Source organism: Hippoglossus hippoglossus, chromosome 16 (genome assembly GCF_009819705.1).
Source record: "Hippoglossus hippoglossus isolate fHipHip1 chromosome 16, fHipHip1.pri, whole genome shotgun sequence".
In the NCBI taxonomy this organism is placed as follows: domain Eukaryota; kingdom Metazoa; phylum Chordata; class Actinopteri; order Pleuronectiformes; family Pleuronectidae; genus Hippoglossus; species Hippoglossus hippoglossus.
The window spans coordinates 25,762,988-25,786,786 of NC_047166.1; the positions used below are offsets into that span (position 1 = coordinate 25,762,988).

A 23,799-nucleotide genomic window follows, 5' to 3' on the forward strand; every position below is an offset into this window, starting at 1 on the left:
TGTGAGCACAGCACTTACTGCAATCATTCATCAAAAGTGAATCAGCAATACAAGACGACATTCATTTTCTGTAGAAATATTGCAGGGAGTAATGAAGCATGAGGGGATAACCACAATGAGTTAGATGAAGAGCTGCAGGTGACAGGCTGCACACATCCAATTTCTCAGTGAGGTAACCAGGTCATTTCATTGTGCCCTGCTATTTGCAGACTTATTCTGTGTGCAGAATAATGTCAGACCATGGTTGCTAACATAATAATCAAAGGGCAGATTATTGTGTTAACTATTTATTAAAATGACAATCGTTGGTTCGACTACAGGTCAAAGAATATTGTGGGCAGCAATGACATGACACTTCTTAGTCATTGTTTTGTTTAGAAATTATTATTATTTTCTGGGCTTTTACTATCCGTAATTACTTGATAGGGGTCAGTAGGTACCCTCAAAGTATGAAAACAGTCACTCCGCGTACTTTTTCACTCCATTCTAAGAAATATGTTATTGAAACGTTGCATTTCGTACTTCCTCGTCCGTATGATGTCATCTTGAAATCGCAATCTTCTCTCAGCCCCACCCAGCTGGTACCAGTCCAGCCTCCGAACCCACCACCCCGTAGACGTTACCTCGTCCTGAAACTGTAACTCGGGACTGTAACTCGGGAATGAAAATCCGTACTGAAACTCTGGATTTACTAGTACAGTGGCCGACTGTCCTTCTAAAACATGAACGAACATGAGGACGGTGTAACTTACCGTTCAGAAACATCCTGTTGTAACCGATTGTGAATATGTGGCTGGTTTTCTATAGATGTATCCAAACATAACAACGTGACTTTCAGCTGTGTTTACCAGAGAGATCGTCAATGCGCCAGAATAAGGCCGGTGATAGGCCTGGTCGCGTGTCACTCAAAGTGCAGTCAGCCAATCAGAGCAGGGGCTCTGATTGGCTGGCTGACTGTTTGTGTGAATGAAGTGTGTGCTCATAAAGTAAACAAATATATTTGGTTTTGAGACTTTCATTGTTTACATTGGCTCTGATAATTAATGAGGCAGGCGAAAACAGCCTGTTCTGTCTGGAACACCAGAGAGAGGCAGAAGAGAGGACATGGAAATACACATTGCAGTAGTTTTTTAGACTTTAAACCACTGATATATCATCTTAGGGGGACCAATACTTCAAATTAAGTCCCAGAAAGATGTAAAATATGGGCCCTTTAAATTCAGTTTACATAATCCAGCACTTTGTTTATATTTCAGGACTCCACACATCTATGTGGATTTTCTCTCTCAGTTGTGGATACGATTACTTTAGAGAGGGGAAAAGAAAAGGAGCGTTGTCATTGAGATAATTATTCAGAGTGTCACAAAATGTGATATTCATCTGGGTTCATTTTGGTCTTTAATCCCTCCAGTCTGACATGGATTCCAGCTGCACAGCTCTACTGTGCTTTCAAGTATGGGTCATTATATTTAGGCCGTGTGAGACTGTACATCTATTTGTGTGGTGTGGTATTCAAGTGTTTTTAGTATATGTGGTGTAGTGTGTTGGTATACAAAATGCAGATGATAATAGTAAAGACCTTTGGCACACGGGAAAGAGTGTGTGAAACAGCGCTGACTGGCAACAGCCTTCCTGATTCTACCTCTATTTGAGGAGAAAATGAAACCCCTGTCTGTAATCACAGCGTAATGGCTTTCTACATTTGTTGCAGTTTCATTAAAAACCCATTAGCAGCTAATTTTTAGTTGAGCTGATGGATGCCTTTGAAGCCAAGGGACATTAAAGAAAAGGTCATTTGAGTCAAATGCGATGAGCTCCATTTTCTTCAGCTCACATTCCAGTTGGGTTGTCATCAATGGGTCGAGCAGCTTAAGTGTAAAAGCGGTGGCTGCATACCACCTGACATTACTGGAACTCTCCCAAACTGTGACTGTATGTTTGAAACAGTTAGCCACTTCTCTTGTGTCGGTCATCTCAGTGCCAGCTGGAAACCATTCTAATGAGAACCAGGGTCATTGCTGTTAAAATAAGCTTCAGACTACCTGGATATAGATTGGTTGAGAAGGTCTAGAGGAATGAACATGATGACAATGAAAAACAAGAAACAACTGTATAAAAAGATCTTAGAAGGAAACAAAGGAACCAAAGTTTCTAAGATTAAGATGACATGAGAACAAGAGAGGACCAGTAGAACTGAGAATAGATGTACTGTTTCAAAAGCAGTGTGCTCTATGGTGTATGTGAGGCATGTGTATCATGTGTAGTGGTGGAGTGTCCTCAGTATTGTTATGGAAAAACAATTTGAAAACCATCACATCCACAGTGTCCCATTCCCTGGCAGCAAGTATTAAGCTGTTTTCAGACATGACCTGCAGATAAAGTCTGGAGAATTGGGTCCGGACTTAGCCCGTAATTTGCTTTTCACACATGCACAATGCAGTGGTAGGTTCTCCGCACAGACACGTTCACAACAGTAACAAATCCTCTTATTCTCTGTGTGTGTGTTAATTCTGCTGCGGAAATCACATGATTTTCTTGACAACACACACACACACACTGTTGGCAGCTCTTATCGCCACAAACTCTCTAGACATATATGTGTATATTAATGATTTGGAGGAGGGGCTTTGTCTGAGATAAGGAGCTATTGGGTTACCTTCACGTATTTGCTCACTCGGTAGGCGTTTACCCTCCACTGCCTGGCCTCCAATCTCCAGTCCTGCTACTTTGATATCAGCATGGGTTCACCAGAAACCTGCAGAGGAAAAACAACAATAACAAAACGTGTGTTTATCCATCAGTGATCCTCTGCATGCACCCATTAATTTGCTGAAACTGTCTGAAATTGAGTGGTTTTAAAAAGTGTTTGGGTTTCAAAGATCAAGCAGTTGCAGGAAAGGCAGTCTGCTGAAATTGAGAAATTACTTTTGTAATTCGTGGAGGGGAAAAAAATAAAGAAACTGCCATATTTAATTTTTCAGAAATGTGCATTGGGCAATAAAAACAAACTGCCAATTTTCAAGGACAAAACCTCAAATTGCAATGAGGCCACTATTATATTTTTCTCTAACACGTTATACTGAGTAATGTATATCATATATTGTGTAATCTAAAATTGGTGTAATTTTAATGTTGAGCTTATATTTGAAACAGTTTACATTGATTCCCAGAAACCAAAGAATTTGGCAACGTCAGGTTATGTTTATGTCCTATTAGGTGTCCACACATCACAATGTTAAAATTTGTGCTTGCTGTGACCTGAAATGATCCACTCATCAGAAATCTTAAGGTTTTCTTATCACAGTTTACATATAAATTGCATTGCCAATGGCAGTTTTGATTATACTGGTTTCTTGTGTCTGTAAGTTGAAGCTTGTTTATTTGTTCTTGTAAAACTGTGACAGTATTTGCAAAGGTGCAGTTTCAAATCGCTAGAGGTGGTGGTTCAGCTAATGTGTTGAACAGCTCAGATGAGGGTCGGCCCTCCAGACAGGCTTAACACACTGCCTCTTGGTTCCCCGACTGAGCCAGACGTGTAATGGGACAGAGGTCAGATCTGGCTTTCCTGTGCCCTAACCCTCCATGGGTGCCCACTTACCCTCTGAGTAGGGGGTCCCCCTAACTTGTCACTCACACTGCCAGAACCTGCTTCTTTTTTCTGTGTCTCTGTTCTTGTCTCATTATCTCCAAGTCATTCTCACTGTCTCCCAACTACTCTTTGTCTGACTGTTCCACTTTCTTATTCAGTTTTTTCCCCCTTATCTCTTTGTTTCTGTTCCCTTTTCCTTTTTTGCTACCGTCATATTTGGTCAACAGCTGAGTTGACATGCCTACAGGGGAAGAACCCCCCTTTCCCTGGTCCTTCTGTCTTTCTCTCCTTCCCTATCCCTCCCTCTCTGTCCTGCACCCTGTTGTGGCATTGAAGGTATCAGTTTACCCGGCAGCAGCTGAGGCAGGCTTCATTTGTCCCAGGGCTTCCTTCTGAAAAGGCATTTTTTGCCTCTGGAGAATTGCTCATTGCCCACACTGACATTGCATGCTTAATTGCGCTACGTCCAAATTTGGCAGTCTTTTCCTTTAGTGGCAGTTTGAGTTGTTGAACTGTTGAAATGTAGTCTTGGCCTGCAGGGATAGGAATTCCTTTAGGTATAGATATGAGAGTCAACAAGGGAGAGAGACTAATGTGAGTTTCTAATGTGCTCAAGTAGCATATAGTTATATATTAACACCTTAACATGTGAGCATGTATTATTAAAAACTAACCACATCTGAATAACATTTTTCATTTTTAATTAGATTTTTCTATTTTAGATACAACTTTTAAAGTTGAATGACGAGTTCACAAATGAAGTGTGAATATGAGCAAGTTATTTACACATTATTATTTGCCAATCTCTGTTCTTTGGAACCTTAATGAAGTATTTATTATTCCTCCTCTTGTGTTTACCAATTCCCACCACTCACTGATGGAGAAAAGGGGCTTGCATAGTGCAGCTCTACCGCAAAGACCCTTGCTGAAGTAAAGTGCAAATGTTTCTGCCAGAACCTCTCTCGTCTCTTTTGGCAATTGCATGTTTATTTTACCGCACTGGGGAATCTTGTTTCTCTGTAAATGTGTCCACAACTCAAATTATGCAAAGTATGTTTAAAACCTAATCTTCGTTACTTAACCACACAGAGAGAAAGGGTTTCATTATAATTAAATATTGTCAGAACCAGGGAATGTGTGTTTATTTCAATGTGTGTATATAATATGTACAGCATGTGTCTTTCCTGAAAGGTGTGGCTGATGGTTTTTCTTTGCTCATTTAAGTTTGTGTGAATGAAGTGTGTGCTCATAAAGTAAACAAATATATTTGGTTTTGAGACTTTCATTGTTTACATTAGTCAGCGAAGGGGTGACTCCTGTGACACTCTGCTACACCGATCTGATATTTAAATGCTAAACATATGTGATCGCCTGTTTCTTTGTCTGAATTGTCTGACCAACTTACCGCCCAGGCTGCAGATATCTCTAATCAATGCCATACTGAGGGTTAACACACTCGACTCTCAACTCGCCCTCACTTGTCTACTTTAGAGTGGTTCTGTTTGGGTTCCTTTCTTTTTCCCTTGTATGGTAAACTTTTTTTGTATTCTGCATTTCATTTTTATCCACCATTCTGTGCTGCAGACTTATGTCTACAGTGACTTTGAATATGTGGTATTTATTCAACTGTACATAGTCATATTTTAATATGATGTGAAAATGCTTTTCTTCTGATCATTTATGATTGAAGAGTTTTTTCAGCAGTTTTGTCTGCGTTCCAAAATGGACAAATATTTGTCCTCTGCATTCAAAAACAGATTTGACAAATTATTATTCCCAGTCAGTCCCATTTTAGTCTCTGCTAAAACATGGAAACACGATTACCAAAACACTAGAAATTTTGATGGAGCTTCTCCAGAGTTGGTCACATGATCACTTAAGATACTTAAGTTGGTCACATGAGTTGGTCACATGATCACTTAAGATACTTAAGTGATCATGTGACCAACTCTGGAGAAGCTCCATCAAAATTTCCACGGCCAGATTGTCATATTTTCCAGAGTGTTTTGGTCTCGTATCGAGAGCCTTGATTTCTATAATTTAAGCTTGTATGTGTTCAAACATACTGGGAACATTATGAAATAATAATACAAAACATGCCAATTACCTTTGTGCATTTGAGAAGCTGAAGATGTAGTTTTCAGTAAATTTCAGCTACATCCACACAAAAACAGTTTAGTTCTAAAATGGCTTCCACACTACTCTGTTCCAATACGTTTGGAAACGTTTAGTTTAGTTGGAAACCTCTGGGGTTTCATTTTGGTTGGTATAGACAAAACTGAGACAGTGATGCAAAAGATGTTGCGAAATCATCTTTCCCCTCCTGATACCTTTCACTATAAAGTGACTTTCTTTTCTGGAAGAAAACAGTATCATCCTCGACTACCAGTGGTGGATGCAACATAAATCACAAATTACAAGTTGCTGACCTTACTGTCTTCGCTAGCTGCTTTTGTGCAGTTAAATGCCTCACTTTGTAATGCTACAACTGCAGGCACAGGAGTGAGCTATTATTCCAACAATCTAATGATTTTCATGGACATGCACAGGCCCATGTTCGTATGGTATCCATTGGCAGGCGTGAGTATGGATGGAGATTATTTCTGATACATGGCTAAAAACTTTTGTGTGGAGACAACCACCTTTTTCTTTTAACAACAGTCTCATAGCTCCTCCACCTCATGTCACAGAGCACCCACTAGGCTGAGGCACTCAACAAGCTGAACCAATAAATAACCTCCTCATCCAGAACCTTGGCTCACTGTGTTTATCTCCTGGCTCATCTCTGAAGGGGAAGTCCATTTAATCGTCACACACCCACACACACACACACCCCCACACACACTCACACACTCACACACATGGACTTACATTCCTGGGCTTAACGGGTTGATGGTCTCTGAGTGCAGGTGACGTGCTGTTGTGGAGGAGAGTCTCCCCCTTCTCATCCATGGACCAGAGTTTATTTGCAGAACCCATTGTTAAATGGGATGGGAGCAAAGGGTGTGTGTGTGTGTGTGTGTGTGTGTGCGTGTGCGTGTGCGTGCGTGTGTGCGTGCGTGTGTGCGTGCGCGTGCGTGCGTGTGCGTGTGCGCGCGTGCGTGCATGTGCGTGTGCGCGCGTGTGTGCGGTGGTATATGGTAGATGCTCCGCCAACCAGTTCTCTGCACATTGCACATGTAGCAATACAATATCAGCTTGCATGGCCACCAATAATTAAATTTCCCTCCTTAACCAGATAAAGTTTTGTTAGATTGGATGTGTAACATTTTTTGGCATAGATAGAATTTCCATACTTTGTTTGGTAATCAGTCTTGCTCATCTGTCTTTAACCCAGATTTCTTATGCCTTTTTCCTGTGTGTGTGTGTGTGTGTGTGTGTGCATGTGCGTGCGCGCGCACAATTTTTGTTAAGTACTTTATAAACTTCACTGATTTATAAAGTAAACTACACTCCACTTATTATTATCTTTGTGACCATAAATACCATAACAACTTTAGAAAACTAGGCTATGCTTTGTCAAGAAAAATTTGACAGTGTGGTTACTCTGATTGCAACCTAATAAGCACAAGATCATCTGATGAATACAAAAATATTGTAATAAAAAAAGATTATATTGCTTAAGAGACTTTAACATTAAAGTATAACTTACTAATCTAGGATTAATTAAATGATTGCGAGAACAAATTTAAGTTTACCACTTATGTAGTTCTTTGTTGAGAACTTCATTAACTATCCTCACCGGTTTTCTTGTTTGTTTTTTCTTTAGGATGACCACGAGAGCGGCTCTAGCTCCACCAGTCGCAGTGTCTCAGACAGCTCCAAGGCTGTGGCTAAGCCCCGCCGCCTCCAGCAGGCTGCCCCCAGCGACCCAGACCTACCCCCAGGTAAATGATGGCTCTGGGGCCTCTGAGGCTATTCAACCTCCTTCTACAGTGAATGACCACCTGGGCAGGCTCGGCCTTGGTGGGGGAGGACAGGGCCACGGAGTGAGACTGAGATTACGGCTTATTTACTCTACTGAGATATCTTGGTTTTGTTTTCTACTCTCTCAGAAAGCTAATGGGACAAAATAATCGAGTTTAATTGGAATCTTGTCTTGCTCAATGCCTGCAAAGGTCAGTATAAGTAACTTAAATGAATATAGTACCTGATTACACTGTGAAAATATTAGTTTTGGAACTCAGCAGCACTGCATTTTTCACATGTATAAATCAGCCAGGGAGGATGTGTCACTGATAAATCACACAGTGATGGGTCTTATCAACAAGGCCACTTGACCACATGCTTCCTACAGGGCCATGGATTCCATGCCTGCCTTAGACCAGCACTTTACAACACCTCACAAAAAGGGGCTTGTTTGATTGGGTCTGGATAACAGCCTTTTAAAATTATTTATGACCTCTTTTTATATCAAATTGTAACTCTATTTGTCTCAAAGAAAAGGACATACACTGTCCTCATATTAGCTAGTAAACAATTATCTATGTCTATGCTGGCACCAAAAAGTAAAATTTAATACAATGCATTTCTATGTAAAAGTGTAAAATGATGCTTAGCTTTAGCAGTCTTTTTGAAATGCTACACAAACACAAAAAGTACGTATTTACTTCACAGGCACAACTCTGCAGCTTGATATAACAAACTTTGCAGAGAAAATCAAATATAAAGAAAAAAGTTGTGACTTTTAGAGAGACAAAAAGAAAGAACCTAGGAGATAGGCGGGGGTCTTGAGCTTTAAAATCCAGGTCACAGGCATCCAACCTTAAGGCTCACTCCCAGAGAACTATTATGCATGAACATACGAACCTTGCCTCCTATCTGGTTGTATCTGGGGAGGATCAATTTCCAGGCTTGACATGAGATAATATCTCCCTCCAGCTGTTAAAGCAGGGTGCCTCACACCCCAGCATCTCCCTTTGGACCTGCCTCCAACAGACCTCTGTGTGTGTGTGTGTGTGTGTGTGTGTGTGTGTGTGTGTGTGTGTGTGTGTGTGTGTGTGTGTGTGTGTGTGTGTGTGTGTGTGTGTGTGTGGTTGTGTGGTTGTGTGTGCGTGTGTGTGTGGTTGTGTGTGCGTGCGGGTGTGTGCGTGCGGGTGTGTGCGTGCGTATGTCTATCTATAGTTATGAGGGCCAAATGTGGTTCAATACCATCATTGTGAGGACATTTTGACATACTGAGGACATTTTGCCTGGTCCTCACAATTTCAAAGTCTTGTTTGAGGGTTAAGACTTGGTTTTAGGGTTAGAATTAGGTTGGGATTAGGCATTTAGTTGTGATGGTTAAGGTTAGGGTAAGGGGCTAGGGAATGCATTATGTCAATGAGTGTCCTCACAAGTATAGAGAGACGTGCATGTGTGTGTGTGCATGTGCACATACGTTTGCCTGTGTGCACTTTGAGTGTGTGTGTGTGTATCTGTTTTTAGTGTTACCGTGTTAATTTGTGTGCACACCTCACACTGTTCCAGCAGTGGACCTTGTTTCAACCCATTAAAGGCTGTAAAGACAACTCTGGGGTCAGAGGTTGCGGCACCTCAATAACAGCGAGGAAGCAGATGAATGCTGTAATCCCGGCCTTCCTAATTAAACGGTAGAGGTTAAAAGGTAGATGAGGTAAAACTAACCTGCTATGACTCAGACAGAGGATATTTTGCTAAGAATAAGATACAAAGCAAACCTGTCAGGAGTATTTAATGTAGTTTAGGAAGTTTGAGGGCACAGCACAGCATTTTATCACATAGAACACAAGTAACCTAATCTATTTGATGTATAAATTTACCACTACTAATAATAATATTGATAATAACGATGATAATAATGATTAGAATAATAATCATAGTAATAATAATAATAATAATAATAATAATAGAACTGGTAATGTTATTTAAGTAGCACTTTTGAAAAACAGTTTTGTGCTGCACAGACATAAAATCTGAACATAAATTTAAACAAGTTAATGCAAGCGACAATGGATAAAACACCTAATTGAAAGCCATTTAATAAAAATGTGTCTTCAAAAGTCTTGTAAAAGATGACACTGAGGTAGCTTGTCTGATTAGCAAAGGAAGGTTCTTCTACAGTTGTGGAGCCCTTACGGTGAGTTCCCTATCAACCTTTTTCTAATGTCTCGCCCTGGGTACAGAGAGTTACAGTTGATTAGCAGATGGAAGTGTTTGTGCATGGGTGTAACGGATGAGCAGGTCTGCTAGGTAAGGCGGCTTAAGGCCATTCAGTCATTTAAAAACAAGGAATAACACTTTAAAATGAATTCTGAAAACCACAGGAAACCAATGCAATGAGGTTAGAATGGGCCTTTATGCTCATAACTTGGATATCTTGTAATAGCCCCACAGCTGCTGTGTTTTGTTGAAGTTGAAGGCGGTTGATTTATTTCTGGAGCTGCAGTTGTTGTCTGTTTGTTTGTTGGTTGGTTTGTGTGCATTTTATCAGCAGGATTAGGCAAAAAGTACTGAACCAGATTGAACCAAACTTAAAACCAAAATGATGGGTCATGGGTAGGGCTGGGCGATATGACTTCAAATCAATACCCCGATTATTTCAATCTTTTACCTTGATGTTGATCGATGACATGTTAAGTGAGCGCAGATCAGCAGGGTAGTGAGGAGGGAGGACATGGGGCAGGGTAATATGGCACGGTACAAGGTGCCTAGTCCACCGCTGCAAAATTAGCGTAGCATAAACCCGACAGTTTGTGAATGTACGCATTAGGGAAGGTATCAACCGAATTAACTGACTTGAGCAAGATTTAGCTGGTTAGAGGTTATAAATGTTGATTTTGATACTTTTTCGGCTAATTGCCCAGCCCTAGTTATGGGCCACGGAAGAACCCCTACGTTTTTTAATAATTTTCCTTAACATTGAGCACATTTAGGTGATAATAAAGCAATAAAAATGTTGGGTTTATCTTGACATCAGCAAAAATAAAAAATAAACTCTGATCATGGATTGGAGGCAAAAACAGATGGCCATCTTTATTTTTAAGCCGCATACATGTGTCTTCAAATTTGAATTTACTTGCATCTCAAGGCACATTGTATCTCGGAAGGTAGTGATCAACAAAAGCAGTTACATATGGAGTGGCAGCAAGTGTCAGGGTTTATAAGTGTGTACACTATGTGTTAAGGTGTGTTAGCACAAACACCATCACAGGGCAATGGACAGTCTTCTTTGTCAGCGTGTAGGTCGACAAACCACTGTTTTGCATCTGGTCTCCTCCCCTTCAAAACAGCCAAATCAAAACACAGCCGACACTAAAAAACAAGCCACCAGCAATTATCCAGTCATTTGGCCCTAAGCCCTCACATGCTGACTGAATTTATCCTCCCTGTTCTCCCTGTGGTGGAAAATAAAGAAGTTAATTCATATGCCATTGGATTGGTAGCCACACAAAGACCAAAAACCAAGTGCTTCCACCTTGAGCGATTCTGTGAGTGATTATGTTTACTGCTGCTTTGCGGGGGTCCAGTGGCCACCGTTTGTGAAAAGCACATTTCTGCGATTTAGGGGATTCCTGCGTTGGCCCTTTTCACGTTGTGAAACCATGCTTTGTTTCATATGAGATCAAAGAGATTTAACCGTGGAAGTCTCACTTTTAGTCTAGGTTTCTGTGAGCTTGTTTGTCATATGTGAAAACTTAATTTAGACATTTGATTGAAATATGAATGGATTATCTGCATCTGCAGGTATCATGTTAATGCTTTAAGTTGTTCCACACCTACGTAGTGTACTTGTACAGCTATCCACCAACAGTCATCGTTTTCTATGGGAGTACCAGAGCAAGGGGAACAATTTACAGACTGAACTAAGACCTGCATACATCTAAATGTATGGCATTGTGTCCAGTTGTTGTGTATGCATGCACGGTTGTGTAAGTATGTGTGTGATTGGTGGAGATTGAGATTTACATGGACTAAAATGCAAACACACTCCTGAGATAAATCTATGGTCCAGTGCTACTGATGTCCTGGTACTGGGGCCTTAACTCAGAAACTGAATATAGCATCTGTTGTGGTATTACTGGAAAATGCTACTTATGGATAGAGAATATCCCACATTGGTAAAGGTTGGAGCTTTCTCCAGCTGGAGCTTTCTTCTGTTCTGGAGACCTGCTGTACCATGCATGGTTGGGTTATGTGAAACTACTGTTTTATCTCCTGTTTCTTTTTAAGGGGTCCTTGAGCTATTAATTAAGTGTGAGTATTTCTGGTTTTCTTGATATTATGACAAATTGAACAGGAATATAGAATTTTTGAACTACTGTACACTCTTTGAAAGTGCTTTGTTCCACACACTATTGTATGTGTCCTCTTGGTTATAGTACTAAATGTACAAATTACATTTCAGAATAAGACCACAGGACCAACCTACAGTATATTTATTGTCTGATGGACTGGTCAGTCTTTCTATCCATGTCTAATAACTGGCAAGGCTACTAGCTGCTAATACTTTCCATACACATGAAAAATGGTGAGCATGGACAGTATAGTGTTTCTTTCCTGTATTGCTCAAAAGAGAGTACTTGGCCTGTTCTTAGATCACATAAAGGAGCTGGTTTTTCCAGTCATTTTATGGTTGAGCAGTTTTAAATGTGCTCCTTCCCTGTGGGCCATAGCACAGGTGCTGGCTGTGTCAATTGTTTACAGAAGTTCAGAGCAGTGCGATGACTCGCTGTGAGATGGATTAGGGCTCTGGTGTTGGTGCAAGGCAAAAGTAGGTATAACAAGTGTAAGAGAGTGCAAGAGAGAAATAAAGGCATCCTGACATGGGCAAATTAGATCCAGAGAGCCAAATAGCAGGGGGTAAAATGCTGGTTTTACTGCTCAGGCTGCAGGTGTGACAGCAGCTTTCTTACTGACCCCAGATTTAAAGGCACACGCACACGCACACAAACGTGCATGCACAGCCACATTCATGCATGCAAGAAAGCAACCAGGCACCCACTCATACTCAAACGAGCACATGCATATATGCAAGCATGCAGGCCCATGCACAGATGTCATGAACAGGCATTGCGTTTATGAGTTGAGTTTATATTATGTCATCCTCTCTTAATGCCAGTCTGTTTGGTCAGGCAACAAATTCATGAGAATTTTGTCAATTGGATTATGCTAATGTAGAGTCAGCCGAATGTGCAAGAGGCCCAACAGTTAACCGATTCATATAAATATTTTCATCAACAGAGCCATTTAGTTCTGCCTAATTATCGTTTCTGTTATGCCCTGGGCCAGGCATGTAGATACAGGAAGACAAACATTTGGTTTGGAAAATAAGGGAAAAGCTTTAAAGGTTTATATGTTTTCAGTTGTAGTGACGGTGCTTAACAGTACATGGGAGGAATGAATAATGCCATTGGTCCTGTGGTTAGGAGAATATATTGCTGTATATTTTCATATTTTATGGTCGAAACTCCCCTGTCTGCAATATTTTAAGTTCTTTCTTACTTTGTTGAGTAATAACCTTACCGTGTATGTTTTTCCTGCAAAGCTTCTGTTTCTGAGCGTCACTGTGGCCACAGAAAGGTACTGGTAACACTGCAGGATGGCTCCCCCAGCTCTGCTGAAACCCAAGCTATCGAACTGCTCTTTCTCTCCTGTTTTCTCTTGGTTACTGCATCCCTCTGCTTCTTCACCACAAAACCACCATCCCTCTACTTTTCACCTTCACTATAAAATCTATTCTAACACTCTATATTCTGTCTTTTTTTAACATTTGTGCAAATTGCTCTTGGTCTCATCATCAACATCGCAAAATTTCCAAACCCTTCTCTGTGATTCTTTTCATGTCCCTAAATTAATATTTTAAAAGGTATTAAATCAACTTGTCAAGTCATTGCACTATGAAATGAAAAGGCATTGAATGTTTTTCTTACAGATGACGAACACTCAATAAATTTGTGGGCTTTTTTTCTGCTCATGTTTGGCAGAATTCTTCACTCCCTCAGAACCTCAGCATGTCCACTCATCCTTTAATAAATAATTTCTATAATTGTATTAAATCATGTGTTTTGAATGTGTGAATACATGTGTTAGCTCATGCAATGAAGCTTGCGTTTGTTAAGTAAACATACAGGTTCCTCAGTGGTTTAACAGACTTGGGAGGGATATATTTGAATCAACATATACATAGTTTTGTGTTAAACATGACTTAGCCCCTGAGAGGATAGCCCTTCAGAGATTCATAAATTCACTCAGGATTTGTAGCACTGCTCAGGCAGGGTGAGTAGTAAAAATGTTTTCTTATGGATTCTTAGCTACTTTAACTCTACACGTTCAAGGCATAGTTTGTGGCAAAAACTAACATGTCAGGACCTCCTCTTATTTACGAGCACATGCAATGACATGGATCAGTGGTACTGAGCTTAGATTTTCAGAGAATGCAGATCAGAATTTTTCTTTTTTTACTTTGACACTAAGTTAATGTGTCCTGCTAACTCAGTTGGCACTGGCAGTTTACCTATCTGAAACTTATAATCTCTGATACAGCAGTCCTGCAATAAATCCTCCCTGAATGTTGTATTTTAATTGAAATTGTTCTAGAGAGTTTCAAGCAGTTTGTGATGCTGTTCAATAGTACAACGTTACTCAGACTGGATTTTTCTTTCTTTTTACATCGGAAGGAGTTATGTACAGTGTACCCTGTGTGTACACTGTATGTACCCAATGCTGACTTGATAACTTTAAATTGAATGATGCCATTTCATAGTGACATTACCATGACGTCATTTATACCATATGATGACAAATTATAAGTTAATCTAAATCAACTATACATCATGTCTGGAATCTTATTTGTTGCAAAAGTTCCTGCATAACTACACAGTTTATTACTACCGGATTATATTCCATTTGAAGACATGATGATGACTATCATATGATCATTATTTACATTGCATACCATTTAGCTGACGCTTTTATCCAAAGCGGCTTTCAATTAGTGCATTCAACTATCAATTATTTTTCAAGCTATATAAGCATTAGGTTGTGTCTTTAGGATGCAGAGATGCATTTCTTCACTGTGCATGATGTCATTTTCTGACTTCTGAGATTGACTCTCTTGCCCAATTATTTGGCGATATCTTGGAAAAGGTTTGGTGAAAATCTGTCCATGTTGAGCTGTTTTTACACACACGCACGCACACGTGAAAACTTTCCTCTTCTCCTACTGGACTACATTTGTTTTATCCAGGTGTATCCAATAAACTGGCAGCTGAATGTACTGTACATTCCAGTGAATATATACTAATATAATCTAGCCACTGTGCCCTCCTCTGTAAATGCATGTCTCTCGTGAAATAAGTTATGAACATCTTTTGATATCATTATGAAGTATTTTTTAACATGTTTCTCATGTGTGATTACTTGTTCGTAGGTTACGTGCAGAGTCTGATCAGGCGAGTGGTGAACAACGTCAATATTGTGGTGAACAACCTGATCCTTAAGTATGTGGAAGATGACATTGTGCTGTCGGTCAACATTACCTCAGCAGAGTGCTACACCGTGGACGATATGTGGGAGAGGGCTTTCATGGACATCACTGGTGAGAAATGGCTGCTTACATTCCTTGGTAGTGGGATTAACTAGTAAATCCACTAAGACAAGAACCTATATACTACAGTAAGTGTTCAGTTGTGTTAGTTCAAACTAAGGTCAAACAGACATCTCAGGATGGAACATTAACATGATGATAAAATATATGAAGTAAAATAAATAATTAAATGCTCCAATTACTCTGTGCTGTTTATCAAGTGTCTGATTATCAACAATACAGAATGCTTCTGTGGTTGCTTGCATTGAGCATTTCAACAAATAGTGCCACCCACCCGCTCAATAGTGTTTTTTTTTTACTGAAGTTAAAAAGAACACCACAGTGTAAGATAATCTGCCAGAAGAACTTGTAGGAGTGTCTGTAGGAGTGTGTATGCTTGTGTGTTTGTGTGTTTGTGTGTCTGTGTGTGTCTGCTCATCGCTCTTCACACACAAACTGACAATCATATTTATATGTTTATTTATTAATCGATGGTGTCAAATCATGAATGGTTCTGGTCACTTGAACCCTGTGTGCTTCTCGTGTTGTGTGTGGCAGGTGAACTGTGTGCAGACAAAATGTTGGACTATTTTTCAATATATTTAAAAACATAAATAAACTTCAAGTACTGGACAAATTCTAATAACCTCTGATTACTATTGGTGTTCATTGTTAAAGTGCAAAGTGAGTGCAGGCCAGCGATGTAGTAGAGAGGCAGGACACTCTGACATAACACTCCAGCACTGTAAAAAGATACAGTGACAACAATGTGTGTCTGCCCCAATCCTGAAACCGTGACTGCAATAATGGTGGAAACCCTGTACATTTCTCTCACACACACACACACACACACACACACACACACACACACACACACACACACACACACACACACACACACACACACACACACACTTTATGAGAGTATTGGAGATGCACAGTCCTAACTTTCAGAGCCTGCTCTCTTTTAGTGCATATAATTACATTTGTTTGTGTTTAATGATATTGTAAGATGTTGTATGTTGACATGTTTAGTTAGTGTCAAGCACAATGGGTCAGCCTCTTATGTTCAATACAAAATGATACATTTTCTCCTCTCTTTTCTCTCTATTTAGCTCCAGAGCTGGTCCTAAGGAAAGTGATCAACTTTGCAGACTGTACTGTCTGCTTGGACAAGCGGAATGCTAGCGGCAAGATTGAGTTTTACCAGGACCCACTGCTGTACAAATGCTCTTTCAGAACACGCCTTCATTTTACCTATGACAACATCAATTCCAAGATCCCATCTGTCATCAAAGTGAGCAGCTTACATTTTTTTAAATAACTTGATGAGCGACCAAGAAATAGTTATTTCTTATAGGTTCATTTGCTGTAACTTTGCTATCATCCAAACATGCCATACATGCAAGGGATGGAAAAGATTTAAAATGTGTCATAGCAGCTTAGAGTTGTCAAAGGAATATATGACTTACTGCTCTTCTCAAATCTTTGCAAATTTCTCTTTATAATTTCAGTCCATTGTTCTAAGAAGTGACATTCTGGATATATAAGGAAAACAGCTATTTGTTTTTCCAAGATTTTACTTTGTATACCAAAAAAACAGTTTTTGTTTTAGACTTTTAAGTGCTTTTTATAGAGATGTAAAAAAAATTACCAACACTGTATTCTCTTGCTAGCTTGTGCAATTTCGTCAATATTTGTTCCAAAAAACATGTTCAAGTACAATACACAACCAATATTGAGAATCAGTTCCACAATGTCCTACTAATTGCAACAGTTTTATTCAGAATAAACACGCTTCTCTCGTTACAGAATCATCACAGGCAGTCACTGTCATTTTCCTGCTCTGTGACAGTGGAACAGTGATATATATATCTGTTTCTTGGCCATCCTTAGTTGTTCCTTAATGTGGTAGAGATTTCTTTATGTTGTCAGATCTTAACTATTTGTGATGCAAAAGTAGCTTGCTGCTGCATATTTAGTGGTTAGGCCTGTGGCCCATTTTAAAGATATAATTTAACAATTCAAAATTCAAAATGTAATAACTTGCTTTCTCTTCCCTGTGCTTTCTCAGATCCAGACCATGGTGGAGAGCCTGAAATTGTCCATTACTGATCAGCAGCTACCTATGTTTATCCGCATTTTACAGCTGATCATTGCCCTCTACTATGGAGAAATCGGAGGACACAAGGAAAGCGAGGGAGAAGAGGGCAGTGGTCATGTCAGGGAGGCTGGAGGAATTTTACCTGGTGAGTGAGGTCTGTTAGGGAAGGTCTGATAGGTGACTGTTGACCCATAGACACATAGTTTTGTTTTGTTTTTGATCAATTGATAAACAAAATTATTATTAACGTTTTAAAAATACCTGAGCTGAATTTCTTCAGAGCTGCTTTTTGTAGAATTTTTTTCACTCAATGACGTGCAGTGGCTAAAACTTGCATTTCTAAGTATAGTTAGTAAGATATATTTGGCTGTATTGCTAATATATATTTTATATGTTTTGTCTTTATATTTTTATATGTTCACTTACTAAATGGTTCATGAGGTAGTCCTTCTTTTTGTTATCGCTGAGGTTCCTCCTTTGTGCTGAAACTAATCTGCTTGTAGCTCTGAACATGTTTATCCATGTACAAAGCAAGGGCAAGGACAGCAAAATAAATCAATAATTTTGCTATAGGCATCATTTTAATTTATCAAAATGAATTAAAACATTTTATATTAAGGTCTCTGGGTGAAAAGATGGTGAATTTGTGTAATAATATCTCCTACAGCAGTCTTATCTCTCAGACAAAGCTCTGAAGTGAGCCATTCCACCATCTGCAAAGCTTTGACATTTTTCTAGACAGCTCATGATGCTCTGCATGTTGCCTTGTTGTGTTCAGGGGCTATGTCTGTCCATATGCTGCTGTTGTTCCTAAATGGGACATTAAACATCACTTTGACCATGGTGTGCGCTCCTCCTGCTTTTTCCACAAACAAAAGCCAGAGCGTGTAACTCAACACAGACGGTTGTCGTCAGGTCTGAACCTCTCCATGTGGACAAAGGCAGGAGAGAGGAGGATGAAGGGAAGAAATAGGATGAATCAAACACAGGCCCATCTCTGTCTTTTTGACTGGAGCACCATACGAAATCCCACTCCACATTTCCAGGAGCTCAGCGAAATACATACATGGAGTTACCTTCTCTCAGGCATACTATGCAAAGCCATCTGAAGCATTTGTAAGCATCAAGTACAAGCTAAAGACACACACCCCCACACACACACACATATATAAAGCGCTTTGAGTGGTCATCAAGACTAGGAAAGCGCTATATAAATACAAACCATTTACCATTTACATATACATAGACCACATTGTCTCCTTTTAAACCTGCAGCCAACACCTTTGGAAAAAAACCCACTTTTTTCTTCATCTCACCGTCCCCCGATTGTTCATCCTCATCAACCAGATAGAACAGGATCAAATCCCAAGTCCTGCTGGGCTAAATCAGCCTCTGTAGAACCAGGAGCAAATTACGGTGGAGGGGAAGTGGTGGGCAGAGGGGAAGCAAGCAGCCCAACACAAAACAGCCCATTTGTTCACTCCCTCTAACTTGCTCCCTGTTGGCCTGGAACTTAAACTGCAAGTTATTGGCGCAGCTTCCAGTTCAGTGTCCCATGCCAGATGTAAGAGTGAGTGTCATGCTACTGCTATGTGGAGTCTCAGAGAATGAATTAATATCCCATCACAAAAATATAGCATGGGGACCTGCTCTTGGAACCTGAGCATCTAGTTATGCTGGAAGTAATCGTCAGAGTCAAGAAGTTGAAGGGGGGCACTTCTGTGTGTATGTTTGTTGGGATGGGGTTTGGGAGCCTTTTGGGCTTGTTCACAAACATATGGTTTTTCAGTTTATTCATGTCAGATTTAAGAAATAAAGGTGCAGTTTTTTGGACAATAGTGGGAGAATTACAGCTTAAATGATTTATTTGTAATATGAAAATACAGTATCTCATGTCTTTTTTAACTAGTAAAGAAAGCCTTTTACCACAGATTGGTTCTGAGTGCTACAACATTTATGTATGTTGATGCTCACAGTAACTGACTTGGCTTACATGACCATTATTTATTTTTAGTTGGTTGTAGTGTCTAGTAAACAATCATTGTCAAACAATTAGTAGAACATGATTCTGGCTCCACTTCTTCAAGACTGCATTTGTTGTTGTGTTTGTTTCTTTTTCACTCTTACTTCGACCTGGCCTTTGTGCATGCGTGCGTATGCATATACACATGTTTGTTTGTGTGGATATGTGGACAAAAGATTGAGGATGGATTTAGTCTGAATCCACTCTGCACTGTTTTAATAAGCTCTGACCTTCATTTGAAAGCTGGTCTTTCTAGAACATTTCAAAGTGAATATTAATTTTTGCCCCTATGTGAAGGGGTTTTCTTTTTGCCAATTAACAAAGCGGAAAAAGCCCTGTAATGCGTTTATGTTTCCATGATTCACTGTGGCTGCATGTTCTTGTTTGAATCTCTCTCTTTTAGGTAGGAGCCAATGACTCCTTAAAGGGATAGTTCACTGAAAAATTAAAATGCACTCATCATCTACTCGCCGATGAAGGGGTGGGTGTAGTGTTTGAGTCTACAAAACACTTCTGGAGTTTAAGGGGTAAAATTTGTTGCAGCAGAATCCAATACAATTGAAGTCAATGTCATACACTTCAGACTTAATAAAACACATAACAGAAAACTTGCATCCATACTGCTCGTTTGGTGTCATCCAAGTGTCCGCAAGCGCCAACATTCAAATTTGATTCGAAAAGGCGTCATTTACACCGTGTTTTTATTCCTAAATGTCCTCTGATATCCTCCTACGAGGTGTGTTCACAGACCCTCGGACACACCATCTTGGTGCTACGTCTGCTAACTTAGCAACTTCCAGTTGACTTTTAGGCTTAAAACATGGTGTAAATGACCTCGTTTCAAGTTGAATATGAATGTCAGGGCTTGTGGACACTTGGGTGAAACCACACGAGCAGTATGGAGGCATGTTGTGTTGTTTCTGTTGTTTTATTACGTCTGAAGTGTATGTCGACATTGAATTCAATTGTATCGGATTCGGCTGTAACAACGTTTTCCCCTTAAACTCCAGAAGTGTTTTGTGGACTCCAACACTTCACCACCCCTCCATCGGCATAGTGGGGATAGATGATGAGTGAATTTAAATTTTTAGGTGAACTATCCTTTAATGAAAAGCACTAATAAGTGACTGAGTAGGACAGTGGCGGACAGACCATCAGGAGAACTACGACTGTTCACGAGTGTCTTTTTTTTTTGCCATGAACAGTCAACTTGAGCAGTGATGATATGACAAACAGGAATGAGTTGACAGACCACTTGCATCAATCGCAACTCTTACTTTAGCTTTAAATAATGGCTACCTCACTGAACTGTTGTGGCTTGCAGGCATGTGTGTTTCCACACCGTTGCTGCTGCAGCGCTGCTGCCAGCCATGTCTTTCAACATTTAGTTTGCTATGGTCTGCCTTGGATGATGGCCATCAATAATAACAATCATCCATTGTTGATGAGCAGTTGGAAAAATGAAGCGTTTTTAACAGAAAGCAGTCGCATGGCTTTTGTTTACCCTCCTTTAGAGATTGAGAGAGTGAGCACACTGTAAAACTGCTGCCCTTCACCCTGTGATTTATCAACTTATTGACATTATTATAACCTACAATAGGTTTGTGTTATGACAATGTAGCATACATTAGCCTATATTTTCTCCTGTAATATGCATTTGCTATCTTGTTTAAAAAAAAAGATAATTTACAATATTTATTTTGTGTCTGTAGATAAGTCACAAATGCTTATATTATCTCATCTGAATAACTGAATAATCTTCCAAGATGAACATAGTGACCAACATTATAGCAACTCTGCTACTTGTTAGATCATCAAATAGGGTAAGCCTACAAAATTAGTGGGCTGAGGGTTTGCGTGAGGATGACCAGGGATGGAGTTGCATTCCCAGCCTGAATTATTGTTTCAGTCTGCCCGGGGTATGAGAAACTTGTGTGTCACTAACCAAAGCAACCTTTCAGTCACGAAAAGATGGCTAGTATTCCTACTGTCTGATATTCAATGAAGTCACTGAAATTTCAGCAGTTGAAAACACAGATGACTAACATTCTTAAATGGAGCAGCTGGTCACGACATCGAAAGCTGTTCAGTTTCAACAAGTATGTGAAGAATTATGAACGGAGGAGTGTGGCTGCTGAAGTGTGCCAGGGTGTGTGTATGTGACCATGTGTATGAATGCTGGGAGTAGTTGTTTGTCCAGCGGTGTAGGTAGATGTTTAGTGCTCTGTAAAGTGATGGATTTTGTAGAATAGCTCACCCTCTCTGTCTTTAGAAGGTCATACAATGGAATTGACCATCAGACAGTTATCAGCTAAGGAATGTCCTCTTAATGAACCTCAAGTGGCCCCCTTATGCTCTCCCAGGCAGACTTTATAGGGCCTCTTCTCTTTATAATCTCACTTATCATCTCTTCTTCTTCCCTCTCACTATTTAGTATTGGTGTGAAGATATGTACGCCCTTGAATTCAGACCCCTATTGACATGTTTTGCAGAGTTGTTTTGTCTCCTGCGTCACATTTTAGTTTGTACTTTTGTACTTTAGTAAGATGCCCTGAATATCTATTAAACTGTGAGAATGTACATGTACTGTATACACACGACTAAACATACACTCAGCACGTGCATTAGATGACAAGAAGAACTGAATACCTGATCACTGAGCTGTGGCTCAGTGATCAGGTATTCAGTTCACCTCTCCCTCTCCCTCTATAAACATGGAGGGACATCTACTGGCCTGCGAGGGCACTGCCTTTCTCAATCCTCCCTTCTTACTATCTCTGTCCCTTAGCTCTTCACTAACTTGCACCTTCACTCCCTTGCAAGCTTAGACATACACCACTGCCTGCAGACTTTGGACTCATGGAAACCAACTTTGCCCTTACATATCCTATTACATAGTGCTTTGAGCTCTGTGCATGGACACACTGATGTGGCTCGTTGTCCCCGAAAACAATGCAGTGAAACTCTGATTGCTCTCATGGTCAATTAGAAACCAGTTTTGGTTGTATGTTACACCTGTAGGGTGATAGAGCTTTACTCCGGAGCAGCATATATTTTGACCAGCCCACATCACTCTCTGGGAATTTTTCAGGACTTCTTTGGATTAATACTTCAAAGTCCCCTTAAGCCGGTCTGTTTTGATCACTTGATTGGTAATTGTGCTTTTATTTTGATTGCCCTGCATTTCAAACATAGGCTTCATCAGGCAGTGATGTGAAGCGAAAGAGCTTAACTTGTTGAACTGACATCTCAAAGGCTTCGTGGAGTGAAAACAAAAAGGAAAAAAGAGAAAGGACAGACACATAGGACAGGGATGTTGGAGGGGGTTGACTAATAAACTTTAACACAGGATTTCAAACTGCCAATTCACAAAGTGAAAGATTGAATTAAAATATGTCATAATTTTCACCGCCTTAGCCTCTGGGATTCCTAAGATGTGACCTCACGGACAATATTGTTTTTACACAGAGGACGTGAGGCCACGAGGAATGGGATTGCACATACTTGTGTATTGACATCAGCTTCCTCTCTCCCTGTGTGTATGGAAACAGACACGATGGGATGAGTTCAGAGGAAGGGATCAGGGACTGGGGCGGTGCGTGGAGGTTTTGGGGAACCTGTGAACCCCCAGATTGTTTGCTAAGAAACAGGAGAAAGAAAATAGAATAGAAAGGCTTCTACAAACTTCTGCTTTTCCTTTGTTGTGGACACCACTACAGTGCCAGTCCACTGACTAACATCCTATTGGTCATCCACATACTTACTTCCTTACATTTGCTTATGTTTTCAGATGCTGTCATAATTGTCCCACTGATGGCATTAAACTCCTTTTTCTTTAGTCCTTGTTTTCCTAATGTCCCATTTTGTGCATATTTATACAAACTTACCCTCTTCACCTGATGGTGAGGCCCTTGCCTTACAGAAGCCAGAGCTTCATTCAACCCCTTGCACTCTGTCTAGGCGTAGACAGTGAGACCAATCACCCCACCTCCTTCATCTTAGTTTGTCTAGTCCCACAGTCACCTGCACCCTCAGCCAAGCTCAATTTGTGCTGATGACCATAGTAACTCAGCCTCTCTTTTGGACATTATTTCAGTCTGTTGGTTCTGTATAAATATATGACCCTCGTTGAAAGCGTTTGTGGATGTGGTGTTGCTGTGTCCAGCTCAAACAGCCCTGACCACAATGATCCACTGGGCCCAGTCAAGGCTCACCTCTGTCAGGAGGCTGGCTGACAGGCTGTTCCCTCTGGCCTCAACTGGAATGGGCTTCCCCTCGCTCTCTCCGTAGAGTTCATGCAGCACAAAAATACTCATGCACACCTGCATTCTGGAGCATTGGCAGCAACTACTGTGGAACTGCCTTGGTTAGGCTGTTTTTGTGCATTCAGTTGACAGCTGAAACAAGTTGCTTGTATTAAACTCCCCTGAAGGCATGGACAAATTCATCTAGTGTGCTGCATTGGGCAAAGACTTCAATTATCAACGATTTTGTCTGTGTTTGACCAGTTTGTTCTCAGAATTGATTTACATGTATCT

The 23,799-nt window shown here is 40.3% G+C and overlaps 1 protein-coding gene across 1 annotated transcript in view; it reads left to right on the top strand.

Annotated features, from left to right (window-relative positions):
• Positions 1-23,799, top strand: part of LOC117776523 (vacuolar protein sorting-associated protein 13B-like) — a 312,145-nt gene that overhangs the window by 16,873 nt on the left and 271,473 nt on the right. The window contains 4 exon segments of the mRNA XM_034610493.1: positions 7,359-7,476; positions 14,979-15,146; positions 16,250-16,431; positions 17,209-17,383. Of these exon segments, the coding sequence (XP_034466384.1) occupies positions 7,359-7,476; positions 14,979-15,146; positions 16,250-16,431; positions 17,209-17,383 (643 nt within the window).